Here is a 21,609-nt window from a genome sequence, read left to right on the forward strand (position 1 = left end):
TTTTCTATTTATGCTTCAATAAATAATTTATGCAAATTACTTATAATTCTTAATGTTTTCTTAGATTATAGTTCCTACAGATATAAAAATTGAATTTATCAATCAACTTTCCCAAACTGGCTTGCCTGTAATAGAAGTGACAAGCTTTGTGTCTTCCCGATGGATACCACAGGTATGCAAATCCATAATTCCTTAACTAGATTCTTAATTCAACATTGACAAGATTTAGTGAACAGTGTGATATACATTGTGATATTAACCTGATATATTTTGTAAGAGCATAGCAAATTAGTAATTATTAGCCTATGCATTAAGATACAATTAAAGAAAAACCTCTTTAATGAAATATATAAATTAAGTCCTAAAAAGTTATTTGGACTTAGTTGTTAAAAAGTTATTTTGGGGCTTCCCTGGTGGCTCAGTGGTTGAGAGTCTGCCTGCCGATGCAGAGGACACGGGTTCGTGCCCCAGTCCGGGAAGATCCCACATGCAGTGGAACGGCTGGGCCCGTGAGCCGTGGCCGCTGAGCCTGCGCATCCGGAACCTGTGCTCCACAATGGGAGAGGCCACAACAGTGAGAGGCCCGCGTACTGCAAAAAAAAAAAAAAAAAAAAAAAGTTATTTGGAGCTCCATCCTAAACCTGCAAGAGTGTATGGTCTGATACAATGAGTAGAGGCTAAGACTCTTAATAGCAGTTTAGGGTCCTGTCCTCCATTTACCATTTTACTGACTTTATGAGTGATCTGAGTATCTCCAGATGATTTATCTTTTTTGTCTGTTAGAAGGAAGTAATGCTGAGTGTTGCCTGATACCTTCCCCATTATAATCCTATTTTAAGCAGTGAGAAATGTAGACATGCTCTCTTTTTTTAATGCTTATATTTGCTAGAGGGTTATATATATTCACATATATTGATGAAAATATATGTATTCATCAAAGACAAGGCAAAGGTAGTCATCCAGAATCTTCTCTTGAAAAGGATAGAGCCTTATCCAGAGTTGTCTGGCATATGGCAGCAATCATCACTTCTGAGACATGGCCCTGATCTTTGAAACATGATTAATAATTAGCAAACAGTGACCCCCCCACCCCCGCCACTCCCTTCCCAATCCAATTCTCATTCCCTGGATCCCTGGATTCCTTGGACCCTGTTCTCATTTCTTGGATCTTTCAGTCTCTGCCCAGCACTTAACTTCACTGATTACTTCTTCATCTGATTTCCTTGGTTTCCTCTATAATCCTCCTTCACTTATCCCCCTCCATTGCTCTTTTTGTCACCCCTGACATCATTGCCCCACCACCAAGTTTAAGGTTCCCTTGAGATTCTTTAGTAATTTTCTCTGCCTGTGCTTTCCTCTTTGCCAACCCTTCCAAAATCAAAAGTTGCTTCTGAGAGGATGACAGTTCTATATTTCCAGTCCTGTTCTCTCTGATAAGTTTCAGCTGGATGTGCCATTAGCACCTGAAACTCAGCAGGTTCAAAGTCAGACTCATCATTGTTGATCCTACTTTATGCTCATAGCCTAACCATTCCTTAGGGAATCTTGAATTTGAATCCTCAAAAGTCTTTTATATCTGGTCAGTTACTGACCAGTTACTGGTCAGTTACAAAAAAAAAATTCTTCCTCCTCAAGAGAGCCTATACCTGAGTCTCTTCTTTTCAATCCCATGGATGTATAGTAATCCATACCCTTATGGACTAATTATTGAGATAGTCCCTTCAATGATATTCCTAAGCACTGTTTCTCCCTTCTTTATGTATTTTGCCTATTGCTTCTAAGATAATCTCCCAGAAATACTAGCCTCCCCAAACTCACAACCTCAGTACTTTAGAACCTTCCTTCTCCCTGTTGAAAAAGTCTAGAAACCTGGCCTGGGGTTCAAGGTCTATTTACCTGTCCCTACTTCCTTTTGCAGAAGCTCCTGGCAAGCCAAACTGCCTCTTGTTCCTACTTACATCCTGCCTCTGTAGCTATACAGTGCTTTATCTATATTCATTTATATACATCTCAGTTTCTACACTGCCCTGCAGTTATAGCAAGATGGTGTAAGAAGGCTTAAAACATTAAAGCCCTTTTAATTATAAGGTGTTGGAAACAACAGAAACCACAAAAGGATTAATAGTATTAGTAATACATCACTTCACAGAGTCAGTATTCAAATATCAGGGTTACTTTGATTTCTCCTCAAAACAAACTGTCACTTTTCTTCATCCCAGTTGCCACTGTATATAATCCTATATATTTTTTATGAATGCTGTCTGATGATCTGCTTCCCAGACTCTGAGAGTTATGGAGCTAGTGACCATGTCTCTCTTGTTCATCACTTGTATCCCCAGTGATTGGTGCAGTAAGTAGGTGCTCAATAAATATCGTGAAATGAATAATGAATCCATCAGCCTGAAACCATAATAACATGGCTCAATTCTCTGGCATGGACAAGTGACTCTTACTTTTTGATCATGTATTTGGTCTTGTGTTATGAAGGCCACAAATATTTTCCTTAGGAAGACACAAACAGCTTGATGAGACTAGACATATTTCTTTGACTTGTGATTTTGTAAAATGTGAGCTATTATTATTTTACTAGCTGTCATGTGAGACCCTTTATCATCTTTAAATCTTCATGACATTGCCTCTTTATTTGATTTAGTTAGTGCTCTTTTCACATATTTAATTATTGTTGGAGAGAAACTGGATATGCTGGTGTAATTTCAGAGTAAAGTTTAGGAAGGAGGACAGGTAACATTAATGATGACCAACCAAAGTTATATTTCAGATTTTATACTTTCCTAGTCCTTTTCAAGATACTTTTATTTCCCAATGGTTTTGTGAAGCTGCCTACAAAATATGCCTCTTTACCACAGTGATGCTCAGGAAATTCTCTTATTCCACAGTACTGGAATTGTTTGATGGATTATTCTTCAGTCTGATCTAGGACACACACCGGGACATTTCAAAGGACGAGACTAGAGCCCCTTGCAGAGAGCCACTCTTCTTCTTGAACAGCTACTTAAAAGAAAAAAGGGACAAAACAAAGGGAAGGCCGTCCCTCTGTGAGCAGTAATAGGAAAATGCCTTCTGGCCTCACAGGAAGTAGATACGTATGATGGGACTATAAAATAACATGATTCATTGACTTAATCTATTGAGATGTAATGAACTCGGCCTAGGCTCAAAGTATTATTGAATAACTGATGGAATTCCCCACAAACTCGTGAAGACAGCTGTGGCAGGGCAGAGGTACCTCTGTTCTGTGTTCTGTCTACACTCTGTCTGGAGCTGGAGTAAGTGACTTAACCTCCTTGAACCTTGGGAATCCCAGCAATGAAGCCTGCAGTCTGGGAGGGTTTAGGGCAATAAAGCCGATGAATGGGTCCCTGTCTGTGGGTGCCCAGAGTCCAGGGCACCTGGCCCCAACCAGGCTCATCAGTGTTATCTGAGCGTATGACTGACTGACAGACAACTGACTGACTTATTCCGGGTTCCATGCAAGTCAGTTACCTTCTCCAGGATGAACAGCCTTTTTCTTAAAGATTGAAGTATGTGTTTAGTTTAAATATTGACTCGGGAAAAAAATAAATAAAGGTACTCATCCTTCAGATACTAAGGAATATGTTATATATTTCACTTTTAATACTCATCTGGTTACATGCATTCCAAGAAAAAAAAAAGAAAAAGAAAAAGGAGTGTTTTAAATAAATCACATATCTGTAAAAGAGCAGTGTGCCTGGATCAAAGATAATATCAGATTGAACTTCCAAAGTTATACTGGTCACATATTACATAGCACATCAAGGTTTTTTCAAAGAACAGTCTTGAGAGCATCCCATGTTTTACAATTTGTTTTTCTATAGTGGTGTTTAGATTCTAGATTTCACTGAGCTTGCCTGAGTGAGCCTTTTCTATTGTTGTGGTTGGAGGTTATCTCATTATGTAACTGCCGATTTCATTGTTCTGATGCTAACGAAAAAGGCCTTAAATCAACAGAACTAACTCATAATGGTAATTTGAACTTTTAGATTATAATTTCTCATTTAAAAAAATTAATTAATTTTTTATTGAAGTATTGTTGATTTACAACGTTGTATTATTTTCAGGTGGACAGCAAAGTGATTCAGTTATACATATACGTATTCTTTTCCAGGTTCTATGACCTCTCATTTTTTGAGAAAATGTCATGACACCAGGCTCGTCTAGCTCAGAATAATGTCTGAGATTTGTGACAGAACGATTTTAGTGCACCAGCTTACATGTAATTTTCTGAATAATTTCTAATCCCTCTAAAGATCCTGAATGTGGCTCGAAATTGGTATTCTGTTAATTCTCTGCATCTTCTTCTGTTTATTTCCCTTAAACGTGGGTCATGGGAAGAGTCCTCCAGTTTATGTTTAGATTGCTGCTTGCTCACTTATTTCTTTTTTTAGCATTTCAAAACGTTTTTACAGCTTCCCTCCTACTGTTTTGTTTGGCAACAGCTTTTCTAACTAAAGCAGCTGAAAGAAAAGTTCCACAGTAGCAGGGGTGCCATATAAAACAGGATCCCACACCTATAATCTAAATGGCCAGAAATGATAAAATACTTGCCATTAAAAAATACATGTTCTTTACAACTTATCTGGAAAAAGGGTTTCCTTAGAGCAACGTATAATCTAAGGACATTTGAAATGAGTCCACATAGCCCCTCACTTCAGTGGAGCGAACAGCAGTAAGAGTAGAAAGAAAATGTGTTTATAAAAACTCAATGGGTTTACTGCAACTTTGGAATGTGGCTCTCAGTAATGAGCCTTTTAAATCATTATAAATACAATAATTTTTGAAGGTGAACTAGAGTTTTCCATTATCTTTAATGTAGCCATTTGGTTTTAAACACGTTCATTCACATGAGTGATTAAAGTGAATACCATTTATTTAAAAATAAGAATACATGAAAAGTACAAGATACTGTATGTTTGTCTGTCGTATACAAAGTCTCAGTTATAAATATTTGCTCTCTGTCTCATTAACTTTTAACTTTTGGAATGGGTGGGTCCCAAGTCTGGCCACATCAGCAAGGGGCAGAAATAGATTTTCTCTGTAAAGTAGAAAGAAATATACATAAGAGGCAGTAAAAATTATTTACCAATCAGTCTAACACTTAAAAATATGGCCCAAGCACAGTGTAAGCAGGAAGGAATGTGTAAACTTTTCCTTGCCCTTCTTTTAGTGGTGATGCAATTAATGCTTTATCGGTAATGAAAACACATTTACTGGATTGAAGTTTAAGATTTAGATTTACATGGATGAGGTGCAGGAGGCAGTAGCTTCTGCTCCTGAGCGCCCCCTGGCTTCTTTTTCTTGTTCTGCTCTTTTTGAGGGGGATGGGTGTGTGAAGAGGCAAGGAAGGGGGTAATTTGGCAGAGATGTTGAGTGTGTGTGTGTGTATGTGTGTGTGTGTGTGTGTGTGTGTGAGCATGACCGAAGGAGAGAGAAAGTGGAAGAACTGGTGTGGAGAGCTTTTGGGGAGAGCCCCGGAATTCTTTTGCTTATAAGGCACAGTGTCCTTGGCAGGGTAATTTCATCTTCTGCGAGTCTCATCCCCTATATCCCAGAGGAGTTGCCCTCTGCCATCCGCCAGAGAGGAGCCTGGTGAAATTTACAAGAACACAGTTCCCATTTCGTGGGGTTACAGGAGTCCTTTCACCCAGATAGGCTGGTTTGGATATCACATGGTGATTTAGAGTTGCAAAGGTGAGTGTTCCAAGAGACAAGCAAACATGGTATGCCTTTCATAGCCAAAAGCCTTATAAATTTTCTAGCATCACTTTTCCATACCATATTAGTTGATGTAGTTACAAAGCCACCCGGTTTCAAAGGGAGGGGATCCATGCCACCTCTTGACTGGGGAGGGGCGTCGTAGAGGAGCACATGGGTGGGGAGATATCATTGGAGCCATTTTTCTAATCTGTGACACATGTCTTTTAAAATGATCTAGTAATTAATCTAGTTCTGCATGTGTTTTTTCTTACTGATAATTAAAGAATAAATACAGCTGATAGAAAAGCGGGTTCTGCATTGTGAATCCCCCAAATTCAAAAAAAAAAAAAAGATATTTTAGTACTCTCAGGGCTGCTAATGTTTACCTGACTCCTATCTACTCCCTATATACAATTGTGTTGCCTCACATGGGAGTCACGTTGGTATTTGAGTGATTAACATGAAATGCAATATTTTAAAGTGGTTCCATCCTTCAATTACGTCATTGCTACTGTTATCACAGAGGGCATGCAAATTGCCTAAAGCATAGTCACAGATTTTTAAAACACCTTTGTCTCTCTCAGAAAAGAACATGGAAATATGAAAATGTTTTCTTCTTTTTATTAGGATGGTGAGCACTACATGTTTTTTTCTTTTTGAACTTGTTTAAGGTTATACTTTGGAACAAAATTGGAAAGAAAATGAGTTGCTAGCACTGTACATATTACTTGGCATTCAACAGTAACTCATTCTCTACCTAAGATGTAATTTCACTTCTGTGTGCAAAGCAAAAAGCAAAGCTTATAACGAAAAGCAATAATGTCACAATTCTACTGGTTAGATTTTCTTATTTTTTTCACATCGTAGGGTATAATTCAATATTTTTTTAGACTTTTTTCCCAATGAGGCCAAAAACTATGATTCTACTCAAAGATTTACTATGCTCAGCATGCACTGCTTTTCTAATTGCTTAATCTGATCAATTACATTTTGACTAAAAATTTTTTTTTTTGGTTCTTAGATTTATGAAATGTACCAAAAATGTTCAAATAAAATACTTTATCTCACTTTTTATTCAATTATATTGTGTTTATCAAATTTTCTCTAAGTTTACCCATGAAAGAAAGAAACTTTCAAAGGCATTTTGATCATATGAAAATTCCATTTTTGTATCTGATTAAAATTATATTAAAATTGGACCATGAATTATCAGTATGCAGCAACAGTTTGAAAGGTCTTGCATATAATACAATTGCATGAAAGCTGAATAGAGTACAGTTTGACACAGAAAGACTTGATTCTAAGTTTTTAATGGCATTTTCTGCATTAGGCTGATTAGTTTGTCAATCTTATTTTACTATAAACTAATTCCATTGATATAACTCCTGACTAAGCCACTTAACATGCAATCCACTTTAAGAGAAGCAGAGTTTGTCCTGTGGACCAGACTCCAAGGAACTAAAGTATTTCCTGGGTGCCACAGTTATGACTCTCATAGGAAGAATCACAGCCATTAGTGAAAACCAGGTTTAAAGTTTAAAGTGGACTGTTTTGATCATAAGTTTTAAGAATGCCAAGTGTTGCGGTCCGGGAGCCACACGCCTGGAGTCAAGTTCCCCGGTAAATGCGACCCGTGTCCCAACCAAGGACACCCGAGAATCACCAACACCAAGTAGAAAGATTAGCAAAGGATTTATACAAGTACAAGTATAGAAGCTTACACAAACTGTCCGGACAGGGTCCCACTCGGAGAGAAGTGAGTGAGACCCCGGCTGGCTAACAGTCGGGCGAGGCTTTTATACCCTTCACAGAGCGGGAAGTCCCCAAGGCGGGAGGGAGCTGTTTAATTTTGAATCAGCCAATCAGGAACCCGGTTCTTCCCGCCCCAAGCAAGCAAGCAAGTTTCTTACAGAAGCCAAAATGTGCTGTTAGCCCTGAAGCTGTTCTTCCGTTTCTCTCGTCACACAAGCATCACTTGTTTTTAAGAATTCACGATCCTTGTACGTTGAACACTGAAAATGAACCATATACTAATTATTTTTAAATTGATTATGGTTTTAAAAGGCATGTTTTGTTGATATGTTTATAAAGAATTATTATTCCAGTTAATTTTTAAAAATAAAAATAAAGTAATTTTTCCTAATTTTTATATATACACACAGACAGACAGACAGACAGACACACACACACTATATGCACACTGATCTAATATTGCCTGGTTAAATTGCTGGAAAGTTCTCTAGGAGTCATATGGAATAGTAAACATAGGAAATTAGATAAATCTGAATGCTAGAAGTAACATTACATTCCAAAAATAATATTAAGCAATAGGTTAGTTTTGTATTTCAAACTGACACATTAATGAGACATATATATGCTAACATTTCACTTCTTCCACATTTGATAAAATAATAGGAATACAAATGTATATTTTTTCACTTAAAGATAAAACATTTACATCCTTATACTTAAAAATTTTTATCCAAACTCATTTATCCTGAATATCCAACTTATCAAATTAAAGGCTGATTGGAATTATATTTTTAGAATAATAGAATATTTTGTAACATCTATGAATTTTAGCTATTTGTTCATTGTCAATGGATAGGACATTCTTTTGAAGAATGCTGTTCATTTTATAAATATCTTGGATAACTTCAAATTTGTAAAGGCAAAATTTCAGAGATTATAACTGAGCTGTTTTAATTGTTCTAGGCACTCACATTCCTGTTTGCTTTATAAACTAAATTAAGTACTCTTTGAAATATCAACATATTGAAGCAAATTCACACTAACAACTTGAGAGGGTTAATACTACTTACTCCAGACCTTGTACTGCTGTGATGTGGGACTATCAAGAAATTTTAACACTGTTCTTAGTCAAGACTGATGCATCATGTATTGAATTCAGCTTATAGTATATAGTAAGAAACATATTTCTTAGCAATCCCAAAATAGTTATTTCTTCACAAGTCCTCCAGGTTGTAGGTTTCCTGAGCTTTCAGTGACATCATTGTATCTGGTTAGAAATAACAACATACACATTTTCTGACAGAAAATCTGAGACCTGACTCTTACTTATTTCTGATATGATATGGCAAAGTATTTTCATCCTTTATGCCTTGGATTCTTTCCATTCATTTATTCATCCATTCACTGTTTTTATTGTGTCTCTGTTAAACACTGCATTGAATTCTTTTTTGCAATCAAAAATTGAATAATGTGTGGTTGATAGAAATATCTGTAGAATGATCCAATTGTAAAGTTAAAATGGGTAATAGGAATGAAATCACTAAAAAAAAAATTGACTCATATAATGGAGTTATAAAATCAAGTGAATATCTGTAAATGAGCTGTCATAAAATAGAACCTAGGAATCCAAATATGTTCAACCATTTATCTTTAAGAGGTTGTCTGTCCAGGCTTTTCAAGTTTTGTCTTCTGTAGTTCTTAGCCAGACAGAGCTCTTCAGAGCCATACGATGTCAAATCATTGCAGTTAGATCTTACAGGCTATTGTGACTGCATTGCTTGCCAGCATAACGAGAACTTTTTTGCTACGGCGCTCTCTTATTGCCATTGAGATGGTCTGCCTCAAACCTCCCAAGCTTCCCCTCTGCTCACCAGAGCAGCTCTCCACTGTGGGTAGGGGGGCTTCCAGAAGGTAGTGTAAGTATAGAGGGGAAAGTCCATTTACAGTCATCGAGAATGAATACAATTAGACACAGTATTTTAAAAGTCACTTCTGCTCCCATGCATGAGAAATAACACTGTTGACAGTGTTATTAACAAACACAAAGGCATGATATATGAGAGGCAACACAGTTGAATGGAAAGAAAATTATACTGGGAGCTTTGAGACTTCTTGCCCCTACTTCAGAGTCATGTTGGGAACATGATTGTTTTGACATGGGACGACCAGGAGGGTGGTCACCAAAGGCATTGACCCGAACAAAGAATCACTAATGCATATTTGTTATGTTTGCCTTAGGAAACGGGAAATGTTATTGAATAAGATGACTCTGGTTTCTCTGTCTGGAACATTGGTCTCCTAGTGTATAACCCACAAATCCATTGGGTAGATTGCATTTATTTTATAATTTAAAAATGAATATTTGTAGACATTAATAGATTATGATGAAAATGGCTTGCAGGTTTCACAGTAAAAGAGTGTGGGTCATGTATGCGACTTGCTTGGGTCACTCCCGAGAAGCCTGCGCATTCCTTCCCGTAGAGGGCGGTACAGAGGCCCTTAGAACACAAAGGTAATGTTAAATAAGGAAGCACAGGAAATTATACACAGCCCAAATTAGTTTTTAGGCTTCTGGACTTAAGAAGTTTTGTGAGTATGGTGTCAGACCATTTTAGCAGTGGCAGCCAAGACAGGGTACTGGGTAGAAAAAAAAAAAAAAACTAGATGTTCAATTTTCCAGAGATTTCCTGTGTTTATTATTGCAAGACTGTGATTTATTAAAACTGTCTTACTTCGTCAAGCAGGCCAAGATTTCCTCTGTGCTACTGAGGCTAAGATATATGGGGTTTGTGGAAAGAGTCTGTGAATGAGACAGGATTGGAGTACCCAGGCTATAAGCTATTCATAGCTGGGTAGAGCGTTTTCACTTATGGCTGTCAGGAAGGGTGCTTAGTCCCATTTTTTTTCTCATGGCTGAATTTACGAATGTGTTACCTTTAAGAGGAGTTACTGCTCAAATTGAGTTTTGAGTTATAGGTTCTGAAACCACATTATTTACATTTGTATAGTAATCTGTGGCATGTGTTGAAGAAATGACATGTCCTGTATCCATCCTTCCTGCTGCATAAGGAAAAGTATTACCATAAATGAGATATCATCTAGCCAGTGGAGAGAGTATGCAAACACCTTCTGATATTGTCTGCTCATTTTGAAGAGATCTGAATGCTGTCCTGGGTGATGGTGGGGTAAAAAATCCTTCAAATATATTTTTAAAAAATTATTCAACACAGTGTATTAGTGAGGGTTATAGGTCCATGAGGATAAATCTATTTCCTGGCAAAATTTAAGATGGTTTATTTAGCAGAGACTTTATAAAAATAAATATACCCAGAAATATTATGGATATACCAAGAATAAGACATGCTAAACTGAACTCAAATGGTAAGGAAAAGAAATACAGTAGACACCATGGATCTTTATTTCAGATAGATTCTTAACTATCTTGATGATATGACTAAGAGCGAGGTAGGAAATTTCAACCAGGCTTGGAGTCTCCGAAATGTTATTATTTTTCTTTAATCAATCGAACTTTTTTCACCCTGGATGAAACTTTATTTAGAACCTCAATATACGATAGAGACAGAAAAATTACCACAAAATATTTGTATAGTTTCCTCCCAAGACCCTGGATGGGGCCCTAGCAATGTGCTCACGTGGTCATGTGTTTCAGTAAAATTTACAAAAGTTAGAGATTTTTGAAGATATTTAGACAATATGGAGGATGTGCTTAACAAAGAGGAATTAGAGACTTTACAGTCAGACAGGGTCCCGTCCCTTCTCCCCCACTCACTGGGTGATTCTCCTCATCCTTTCCATCTCTGTCTACTTCTTCTTCTACAGAAACTGTCCCTCTCATTGGGTGGTTAAAAATGTTTGAAGAGGGCTTCCCTGGTGGCGCAGTGGTTGAGAGTCCGCCTGCCGATGCAGAGGACACGGATTCGTGCCCCAGTCCGGGAAGATCCCACATGCCACGGAGTGGCTGGGCCCGTGAGCCGTAGCCGCTGAGCCTGCGCATCCGGAGCCTGTGCTCCACAATGGGAGAGGCCACAACAGTGAGAGGCCCGCGTACTGCAAAAAAAAAAAAAAAGATGGTGTATCTTACCTGGATTTTAGATTACATGGATTTTAGATTCTACTTACATGGATTTTAGATTCTACTCTAAACACATTTGCCATTTAAAAACAGTGCTAACTTCAACTCTGAGTAATTCTACTCCATCACACAATACAGTTGCCTCACCAGAGTCACCATGATGTATTGAATAATTTCTGTGGTGGTGCAAAACAACTCAACTCCTCTCAGGAAGTTTGCATTCTCCTTATTGACTCACTCTTACTGAGTTAAAATAATAAAGGAAAAAGTTTTATGTGTCATACACGTGTGTGAGACTTTCACATAAAAAAAATTATAGTAAATGCACCTCTGGAACTTAGTGACCTATACAATGTGATATCTTTGTAATTATACTTGTTCTGGGAAAAGGAAAAAAAATGTTCATCAGTGATTAGATTCTAAATGAACGTCTCACACAACATATATTCAGTTGGAACTGAACAAGATTTACTCAATGAATATTTTGTTTTCTCTATCAACTGTTATTCAGAAGAGAGGTAAAGGGTATAGATACTTTTACTTTTCATTTCATTGGACTTGAAAATGAAAGAAGGGTATGGATTTAAAAATTAATTTCTATAGAATATCTCACTCCATAATTATCAGAAGAATTTTAATAAACAATTATGTTTTAAGTTTGGGCTTATTAAACCCTTTCCTTTTATAGTATACTAGAGTATAATTTATCATAGAAATTATATTTGCATATATAATATATGAATAGTTGTGCTTTATGACTATTTTTTAATAATTTCATACTTTATGCATAGTCTTACTCCATTAAACTCTATGAATATTTTGCTCCTTTAAAAAACATGCCCCTGAGTTATTTACATTTGGCCTAGATAAGGGTTAGCTTAAATATTTGTCATTATTCTACTTTAGATTGTAAAGAAAAATACTTCCTTACCTGCTTCATAGAACTTCAGATCACATGGCATTTGTATTATTTTGTATTTTTGGTATGTACACACAAACACATACACACACATTTCCCACCACTAGCCTGTGTATTATATGTATATGGACTGCCTCTGCATCATTTTCTAATTCCGTAATGTTAGATATATTGTAAGTGTATAAAATGTTGAAATGAGTCAATATTCAGACATTGAAGGGCATTTAAAAAGTCCATTTTTAAGGTGTCACGATATTTTAAAATTAGCTTTTGTATCCACCAATGACAAATTTTATAGTCTATTTGTAAAATATATACTCATATGCATTATTTTGAAATTCCAATAATCTCAGGGAATTCGGATGAGCACTTAACAATGCTTAAACTATATTTTAGCCATTGCTGTTGTCTGGAGAACACATCGAAAGCATAAATATTTAGGAGAGATTATTATATTCAGATAATGAAAAAGTATTAGTAAAATGTCTAAATATGTGTAATGTGGAGTGTCCAAATATAATCACCCCATGATAGAGTTAGTAGCAAGTAAAATAAAAGCTCTAAATAAAAGCTCTAAATATTACATTCTAATTTTTGTGATGCTTTGCATATCTTTAAGATGCTTGCAAATTATTGCACAATTATTGTGACTATTTGAATCCATATCAAAATTTGGATACCTAGAACAATTGATTCACCATGGTATAGCCTGTTTGATTGGCTAGGTAGGTATGGCCATTCCCACACCGTCCCAGATGATGGCAAATCCTGTTACTAACCAAATAATGGGAATTTTTATGATCTTAGATGAAAAGTTACAGCAAAATCTTAAAAATATGTTAATTCAAACCAGATGTAGAAAGATTTTGTTAAGATGTCAAAATAGTACTGTAAAGGAATAGTTCTATTATTGTTTGACTAATAGTTAGACTTTAGACATTAAAATAACATCAAGACTGAAGTATAATATAAACCCTCTGAGTAAAAAAATAAAGCAAGGATTTTATACCTTTAATTGAAACCTGCTCTACTTTATTCACTGTAATAAAATTATATCCTATCATGATTTCCTAAAGCTCTTTACATAATTGTCTTTATTGACCAAATTTAGCCAGAATACTATTAGGTCTTAAATGACCTCATTATAGTGTGGCTGTTTTTAAAAAGGAAAATGTTCTGATTTGTTGGATTCTAATTAATGTATTTATCATAATTTCATTAATTTCAATGATTATCAAAGTTTAGCTTTCATGACCTGGGAATTTGGTTACTGTCATCTCTGCTTATTTTCTAGTTCTGCTGATTGAAATATCTATTAAGTCACAGTTTAATTACATAAATTTCTACATAATGATTCAAGATTTTTGTTAAACTACATATAGAATGAAATAGTCACTTACAGGTTAATATGACCTATATTTCTTGAAGATTAAAATTTGTCTTGTCTCCTTCATGCTGTGATGCACTGCCATACCTTATTCTCTAACTGCATATTGGTTTGAGAAGCACTTTTTATTGATTTCTGTTATCATGTTAATGTAAATGTGTCTCATAAATAAACATACTGTGTTTAGTTAGACATAAGTATTAGTAATATCAATGAACATTATTCTCTAATAAGAGTGTTTTAGATTTCATTACAATGTCCTAAAACTAGCAGTAACTTTACTTGTCTTTCTGATTGAAATTAGGAATAAGTGCTCTAAATTTTTTATGATAATTTGTGAGTGCATGTTTGTGTATATATGTGTGTGAGAGAGAGATACAGAGAGACAGAGACAGAGAGACAGAGCTCACACTCTAGCCCCAGACACAAAGGCTAAATTCGTGGATATATAATCAAGAACTATGTTGAAATCTGCACAAATGTTAACTATTTTTAAAAGAAGTTATAAAAGAGTGAGGATTACATTTTTGAGTAAAGTCACCTTCCTTATACTACCAGCCACTGTGTCCTATTAATTTTTCTCTGGTACTTCCATTCCCAGTGCCATTTCAGTGCAGTGGAACTTGTCACAAGCTGTATCCTCACCATTGCCTGAGAATTGCCTCTCTTTTCTCTTGACTGCCCTCTGCACCTCTCCCAAGTTAATCGTTCTAAAATACTGCATCTATCCCAGTCTTCCTTTGCTAATTCAGCACCCACTCTTCATGGCTTTCTATTGTCTTCACAATAAATCCTGAATTTTTAGAATAATGTGAACCTAACTCAAGGCACATCAAAGTGTGTGGCCCCCTGTCTTAATTTATAGTCTATTTCTTGATTGTTTACCAATAATCTTTTCTAGCTGGATAGTGTATTCCTACTGCTGCACCCACCTCTTCCTCTTTTCCAACCCTATTGATTTTTCAGTGTTTCAGCCTTTATGGCTTTGTAATTAATTATCTGAGAATTTAGTGGTGTCAATAAACATTTGCCATGCTCATCAAATCTTAGGGTCAGAATTTGAACAGGGTACAGGAGCAAAGTTGTCTCTGGTACACAGAGTCTGGGGCCTCAGGCTGAATCACCTGGAGCTCCTTCAATCACAAGTTTAAGGGTTAGGGTTAGTGTTACGGTTAGGGTTAAGTTTAGGATTAGGATTAGTGTTGACTGTTGGCCGGGGGCTCACCTCCTCTTCATGTGGGACTCTCCATGTGGGCCTCTTCCTTTGGCTGCTCTGCAGGAGCTAGGTTTTCTCAGAGCAGATCAGCTGACTTTCACATGGTGGCTCCCCCCAAGGAGAAAGCCATATAGAAGCTCTATCCTTTTTCATAAGCTAGCCTCATCATTCACATGGCATTATTTTTGCTGTGTTCTATTGGGTGGAGCAGTCACAAGCCTGCCTAGGTTCAAGTGGATGATAAATAGCATCCACTTCTTGATGGAGATTGGTGAGGTTTTGGAAGAACATGTGGGATTGGAAATACTGCTGTGGCCATTTAAAAAAATTGTCATTATGTCATATTAGGGACTGTAGTTCTTATCCCATATACTCTTTTAAATGTTTCTAGATTAGTATAGGCCCTGCCAACCCTTCCCCATTCTGAACTCTTATAAACTGTGCTCTTGTTCACAACCAGTATATTTTTTTGAATTTTTAACTTCCTAGTGCATCTCTTTGATCTCCCCAACTATATTGCAAATTGCTCAGTGCAAGGACGTTACTTTCCAGTGTTTATATTTCCCACAGGGCCTACCATAGGGCTTTGGACACAGTTGATGTTCAATAAACCTCCAGGTTAAAGTGAAATAGGCTTAGAATAAAATAAGCTTTGGCTTTTATGCATCATAGATGTCTGTGGTGGATGGTCTTTGTGAAGGATGCAGCTATGGGATGGGCAATGGTGGCTGTGATCTCTAAGAAATAAGTGAGCAAGAATCACATTTTAGACAGAATTAAATGTGTTTGGATTGAATGAAACATGAAAGGTTAAATGTCAACAAGGCATGATGGCTGTCAGTGGGAAGTGCTTTTCTGCATCTTAAGTATTTAATTTTAAATTTAAAATGTATTCAAAAATTCATTTAATTATTCCAAATAATAATCATTGAAAGTATTAAATTGAATTCTATGGGCATTTAACTCAGAGTTAATAAGACTAATGGACCAGTAAGAGTAAATATTGTAACATTTCACATTTAAAAAAAAAATGTGTAGCTATGCTAATAAAAGGATTTATACTCTAATTTACTTTTATTTCCTTTTAAATTAAAAACAATACATGCTTATTTTAACAAGTCAAGGTATATAGAGAAAAAACAAGTCTTCCCTCAACCATTCCCATACTGAAGATACAAAGTTTGGTTTGGTGCATGTTTTTACAGCTTTCTCCATGTTCGTTTTGTTTACTTTTCATTGTTTATATATTATTCCTTATATTTATTGTTCATGCCATAATTTATTATTCTTCAATATGCAAAGCTCATGGTTATGTCAATGGTAATTTCTCTATGTGATGATTATGGGATTTGATCATCAGTTATTGCTCTAGGAGGCTAAATTATAGACTTCGTAGCAAACTGGTAAATTTGATATTTTAATTCAAAGTTGGCTTGTTTTTAATAGATTCATAGAAAATATACAAAATAAAGTCTTTGTCGGATAAGTTCCTGCTGTGTGCTCCATTGTATTTATTTGTTCACTTTATAAGAACAAATAGTAACTCAAGGATAGAACTACGTAAAGCATTATGACTGTTACTAACTAAAACCAATAATATACTAAGGTCTCAACTTTGTTAAGTTCTTCTAATGGATATGTGTAATTTACACTTTACTAAATATTGTAAAATTTCATATGTTAAAAATTATTTGGACGTAAAATTTTCATGCGGAAGGTAAATGCACAGCCTATGGCCTTTCAAACTCTTCCCACTTTCAGGGGTATTGGAGTCTTGACCATAAAATGAAAGGAAGAGAATAAAGATCAGTCAAGTGAAAACACCAGAGTTCAGAATTCCTGACTGTCTGTAATCAGTCACTTAAACAGATCCTGTTATGTGAGGACGTTACACCCAGATCTGGTTATTATGTATTTATAACATTGAGAACTACTTATCTGGCATGGTTTTGCTATTTCAAACATGAATTGATAGAATATAATTGCCTGTATTATTATAACCTCCTGAAAAACTAAAAACATGCTTGATAGAATATTCCAAGTCCCATATCTCTATATAACTATTATGTATTTAAGATGGCAGATCACACTGAAGTGATGAAGGGCATTCGTCAATATCCAGGAATTCGATATCCTGTCCTTACTCCTAATCTTCAGGGTTTCCACCGTGCTGTAAGTGTGCTACTAATTTTTCTAAAACTGATATGCTTCTTGTTGTAAAGATCTTTTCAAAGTTAAATTGGTGTGATATGACTCCCTTGTTATCCTGCATAAATACTATTACTAATACCCGTAATGCAGGTACATAAAGATCAGTGACCTTGTGGCATTTTGGGGACTAAAATGCTCCACATAATGGCTCTTCCAGTCTAATCATTCAAGAATTAAAACATAGAAATACAATTACCCATTTTGATGAAATTCTTTTGAAAGTATATTTTGTGCTCCCCACTTAAACAAGGAATACAAAATATAACAAAGATTTCCCAATACGATATTATAATTATTAATATTATTGTAGTGGATAATTATTTTTGTCACTTTTTCTGAGGTTGCTGTTGTTCCCGCCCTCTACATGGTGCTAATCACTATCTTTGGAATTGCTTCTACCAACTTTCCTTATTTGTCTTCTGGTTTGTTTCTTCCAATCCTATGTGCCTTGGGAATTTATATGCCGAGAAGCTTTCATAATTACACATACTAGAAGAATCAGTGTAGTTTTAAGTAAAGGCTTTAGGTGTTATGCTTACATGGCTTTATTGTAAAAGTTGAGCAGCAGCTATTTTTGGTATTAATGGATATTTTTCATTTTTGTATTTGTGACTGGGTTGCATGAAGTTGAAATTGTGGGTGCTAGTTGGTGTATCACCTATTAGTGTATCTTGTGAAACCACTTTTATTTGAATTAATACAAATGTTATCACATTGTAAAGAAAGACAGAGACATTTTAAGAAATTATAAATATTGCTGTCATCTGGTCCTAAAGAAGTAGGGAATGTAACCACCTTGAGAAAGATATGAGAGTACACCCTAAGGGTAGCTTAGAAAGTAATAGGAGAAACTTTGGCTTGGGAGTCAGGCAAGCCTGTGTTTGAAACATGGACCCAGAACTTTTACTAGCCTTGGGACCTCCTATTAGTGTTTTAGCCTCTTTGAGCCACAGTTTTCTCATCTGTAAAATCACCATAATAATACTTCATTTATAAAATTGTTTGTGGATTAGAAATAAGGCATGCAAAATACAACACCAGCACATAGTAGGTGTTCAATAAATAGTAATTTTAGTTAAACTAAAAAAAAAATTTAAAAAAGTGAAGTATAGTTGATTTACAATGTTGTGTTAATTTCTGCTGTACAGCCAAGTGATTCAGCTATATATATATATGTTCTTTTTTAATATTCTTTTCCATTATGGTTTATCATAAGATACTGAATATAGCTCCCTGTGCTATACAGTAGGAACTTGTTTATCCACAGATTTTAATTTTAAAGGTTAAAAATTTATTTTGGATGGAAGAGTGGAAACCAGTATTTTTTAAAAAATGTTGGAGGAGAGATGACAGAATTTTTTTTCTTAATGAATTAATAGGGTGTCAGAGAGAAAGGGGAATCTAGGCACAGTGCTAGAGATATATTAATAGAAAGTCTTAAAAATCCAGCTGGAAAACTAGGAGGCTTGACGTTGAAAACAAGCACTGGGAAGCCTGGAGGGAGGAGAGAAGATGGCCAAAGGGGCAAAAGGGAGAATTGATTAGGTTGACATTTTGCATTTGAAGACTGGCAAGAGGATTAAGGTCTTAAGACACGCAAGAGTTTGGTTGTCACAGTCAAGGTATGAAACAGTGGAAGTGAGGTTAAGAGATAGGGAGAAAATTTGGAGCAAAATCTAAATGATGACTTGGAAAAATATTTTTCTGTTGGATGGTAAGAAGAGAAGAAAAACAGAAAGCATTTACTAGCCTCAATTTTAATAATTAGGTAAAAATAAAGTTTTCCATAGATATCAAGAGGTTTCATTGGGGTGCTAGTATTTTCCATAATTACGGTTAAAATACTGCTGAGGATAACTTTTAGGAAAGGCAAAATTAAATTGGCACATCATCATTGTATATTCTGTGATTTATGAGTATTGTAGTTTGTGGAATTATTGTGCTATCATAAAATATTTTTACATTTCAAAAGGGTGTAGGCAGCAAGTTGAGAAAAGTCTAATTTTAAATTTTAAGGAGAATGTTAAAGAATTCAAGTATTCCTTTATAGAGTAGTTAACATTGCTTCTGCTGCTCTTGTTTATGTTTATGGAATTACTAGCTTTGGCCTTTGATTTGTATTTTTCAGGTTGCTGCTGGAGCCACTGAGATCTCCGTTTTTGGTGCTGCCTCTGAACCCTTTAGCAAGAAGAATATTAACTGTGCTATTGAAGAAAGTATGGAGAAGTTTGAGGAGGTCGTTAAGTCTGCAAGACACATGAATATTCCAACACGAGGGTACTTATGAAATCCCACAAATTCTATTTAGTTCTTTAACATCAACTGTTAAAGCTCTTTATGAACTATCTAGACATTGTTTTATGACATATAATAATATACATAGGGTATCTTATTTATTACCCTGATCTTATGTGATCAGGGCCATGATTATATACTTATTACTATAACTACCTCATTAATATCAGCTGATAATTATGAGGGCGTATCCAGCCCTTATGTTGTCATGCATTTGAGGTCAGAGGGACCAATATCACAACTGACATTGTTACTCATTTTATTAATTCCAAATTATCCAAATGCAGCCATTTTTGGATCTCAGCCTAGTATAAATGGATAGATTGTTATGAACTCATAGCATTTGGAAAGGAATCATCTAATGTGGTTTCCAAATTTTTTAATTTTTTTAAGAACCATGCTTTTTCTTCAAAGAATATATTGTACAGAAATTCAATAGATTATGTAAAACGTAAAATTGAGAACTGTACTGGGGCGCTGGGCCCACCATTCCACCCATTCAGCCTCCCCTTAACAGCTGACTTCCAGGTTTTCTCTGTGTGACCCCCAAAACAAAATTATTTGGGGAAGGAGAAGAGAGAGGAAACTGGTTTGGTTCTTGCCTGCTTCCAGGACAGCAGGGGAGCATCTAGTGCAAACAGGCTCTATACTCTGGCCCGTGTCTGTGAAATGTATAATAAATTCGCTGTTACTTAAGAAAGATGTTGTTTCTCAGACATTAGCTAAGTTTCTATTTTTATAATTATGGAGATATGATAAACATGCCATATCATCTTCATAAATTAAAATGCATAGTGTTTGTAACAGAAGGCTGAGTGCTGTCACTGGGCTTAGATGCTGGTTGTATTTCCTATGGTTGAAGTAAGCAAAGTTCATAGTGGCAAGAAAGATTCAGTCATTAATGAGAAAGACAAGTGGATCCAATTTGGAGTGACTGGATTAGAAAAGGATTGGAATTCAACCAAGGTCATTTGGAGAGCAAGTAGAATTAGATTACACCATAGTTAGCTATCTTGTTGGTTTGCTTCCTTTTTTTTTAACTTCTTTTTCCTTTCTCCTTAGTAAATTTCCAACATGACTTTTTAAATATATAAAGATATTTTTGTAACTGACATGCATACATAACATGCAGAGGGCGTGCAAGAAAGTTTAAAAACCGAGATAATGTATTTCCATAGACAGAAAATAAAGGATGTCTGTTCTTAAGGCAAAAGTTACATAACCACCGTCAGAAAGGAGAGATGTCCTTTAAGTTTCTAAATTCAAACATACATAAGCTGCTTTCTCTCTCTTCCCTCTAAAGGAAAGGAAAAAATGAAGAAGCTGTCCTTCTATTTCAATTTATGTTTAAATGTGGACTAAAGTAATTCACATTGGAAAGTTGAAAAAACACAAAACTCTAAGAAGTCAAGTACATGGAAGCTTATGCTTCAAATGGGAAGTGTTTTTTTTTTAACTGTTGAAAGATGGATGTGAAAAAATTATATAATACCAAATTTTATCATTTTAGTTTTTATAAAATAGAATAGGTAACTTAATAAGGCTAATAGAAACCCTAACTTCCCTTTAATACTGATTGCTGAACATTTAATATTGTCCTATCAATAAAGAAACTTCTAAACATGCTACAACCTAAGAAGTTTTTTAGGCTTTGATAAGAAGAGTACAGAAGTGCAGATGGACAAGAACTCACCCACAGCCAAATGAAATCAGTGAAAGTACATCAGAGACTTATTGTAGTTATACTGTAGACAGATGTATGTTTTCCAACGCAGACTTCCTTCCTTTGGAGAACAAGCCCTCGATTTTCTGAAACACTAGTCATTTTTATAACTATGCCTTTGGATGGATGGATATGAGTTCACTATTTGAGCAGTTGAAAATTATCTTCTCTCCCAAACTTTCACAGAGTTTAAATTAGATTTTATTTTCACTGGCAATCTAGATGGTAGGTACTCATTATTAAAAGTCATAGGTCATTGGTACTCATTTAAGGGAAA

At 35.5% G+C, this 21,609-nt stretch overlaps 1 protein-coding gene across 3 annotated transcripts in view; it reads left to right on the forward strand.

The window, feature by feature from the left end:
• HMGCLL1 (3-hydroxy-3-methylglutaryl-CoA lyase like 1) overlaps window positions 1–21,609 on the forward strand; it is a 144,969-nt gene that overhangs the window by 51,710 nt on the left and 71,650 nt on the right. Inside the window, exons 3-5 of one of the 3 annotated variants that reach the window (XM_007471195.1) lie at window positions 65–172; window positions 17,180–17,275; window positions 19,443–19,591. In XM_007471195.1, coding sequence (XP_007471257.1) covers window positions 65–172; window positions 17,180–17,275; window positions 19,443–19,591 — 353 coding nt within the window. The remainder of the gene's footprint in view (window positions 1–64; window positions 173–17,179; window positions 17,276–19,442; window positions 19,592–21,609) is intronic. The other 2 variants (XM_007471196.1, XM_007471197.1) reach the window with 2 other exon arrangements.

The sequence above is a fragment of the Lipotes vexillifer genome, unplaced genomic scaffold (genome assembly GCF_000442215.2).
Source record: "Lipotes vexillifer unplaced genomic scaffold, Lipotes_vexillifer_v1.1 scaffold302, whole genome shotgun sequence".
NCBI classification, from domain to species: domain Eukaryota; kingdom Metazoa; phylum Chordata; class Mammalia; order Artiodactyla; family Lipotidae; genus Lipotes; species Lipotes vexillifer.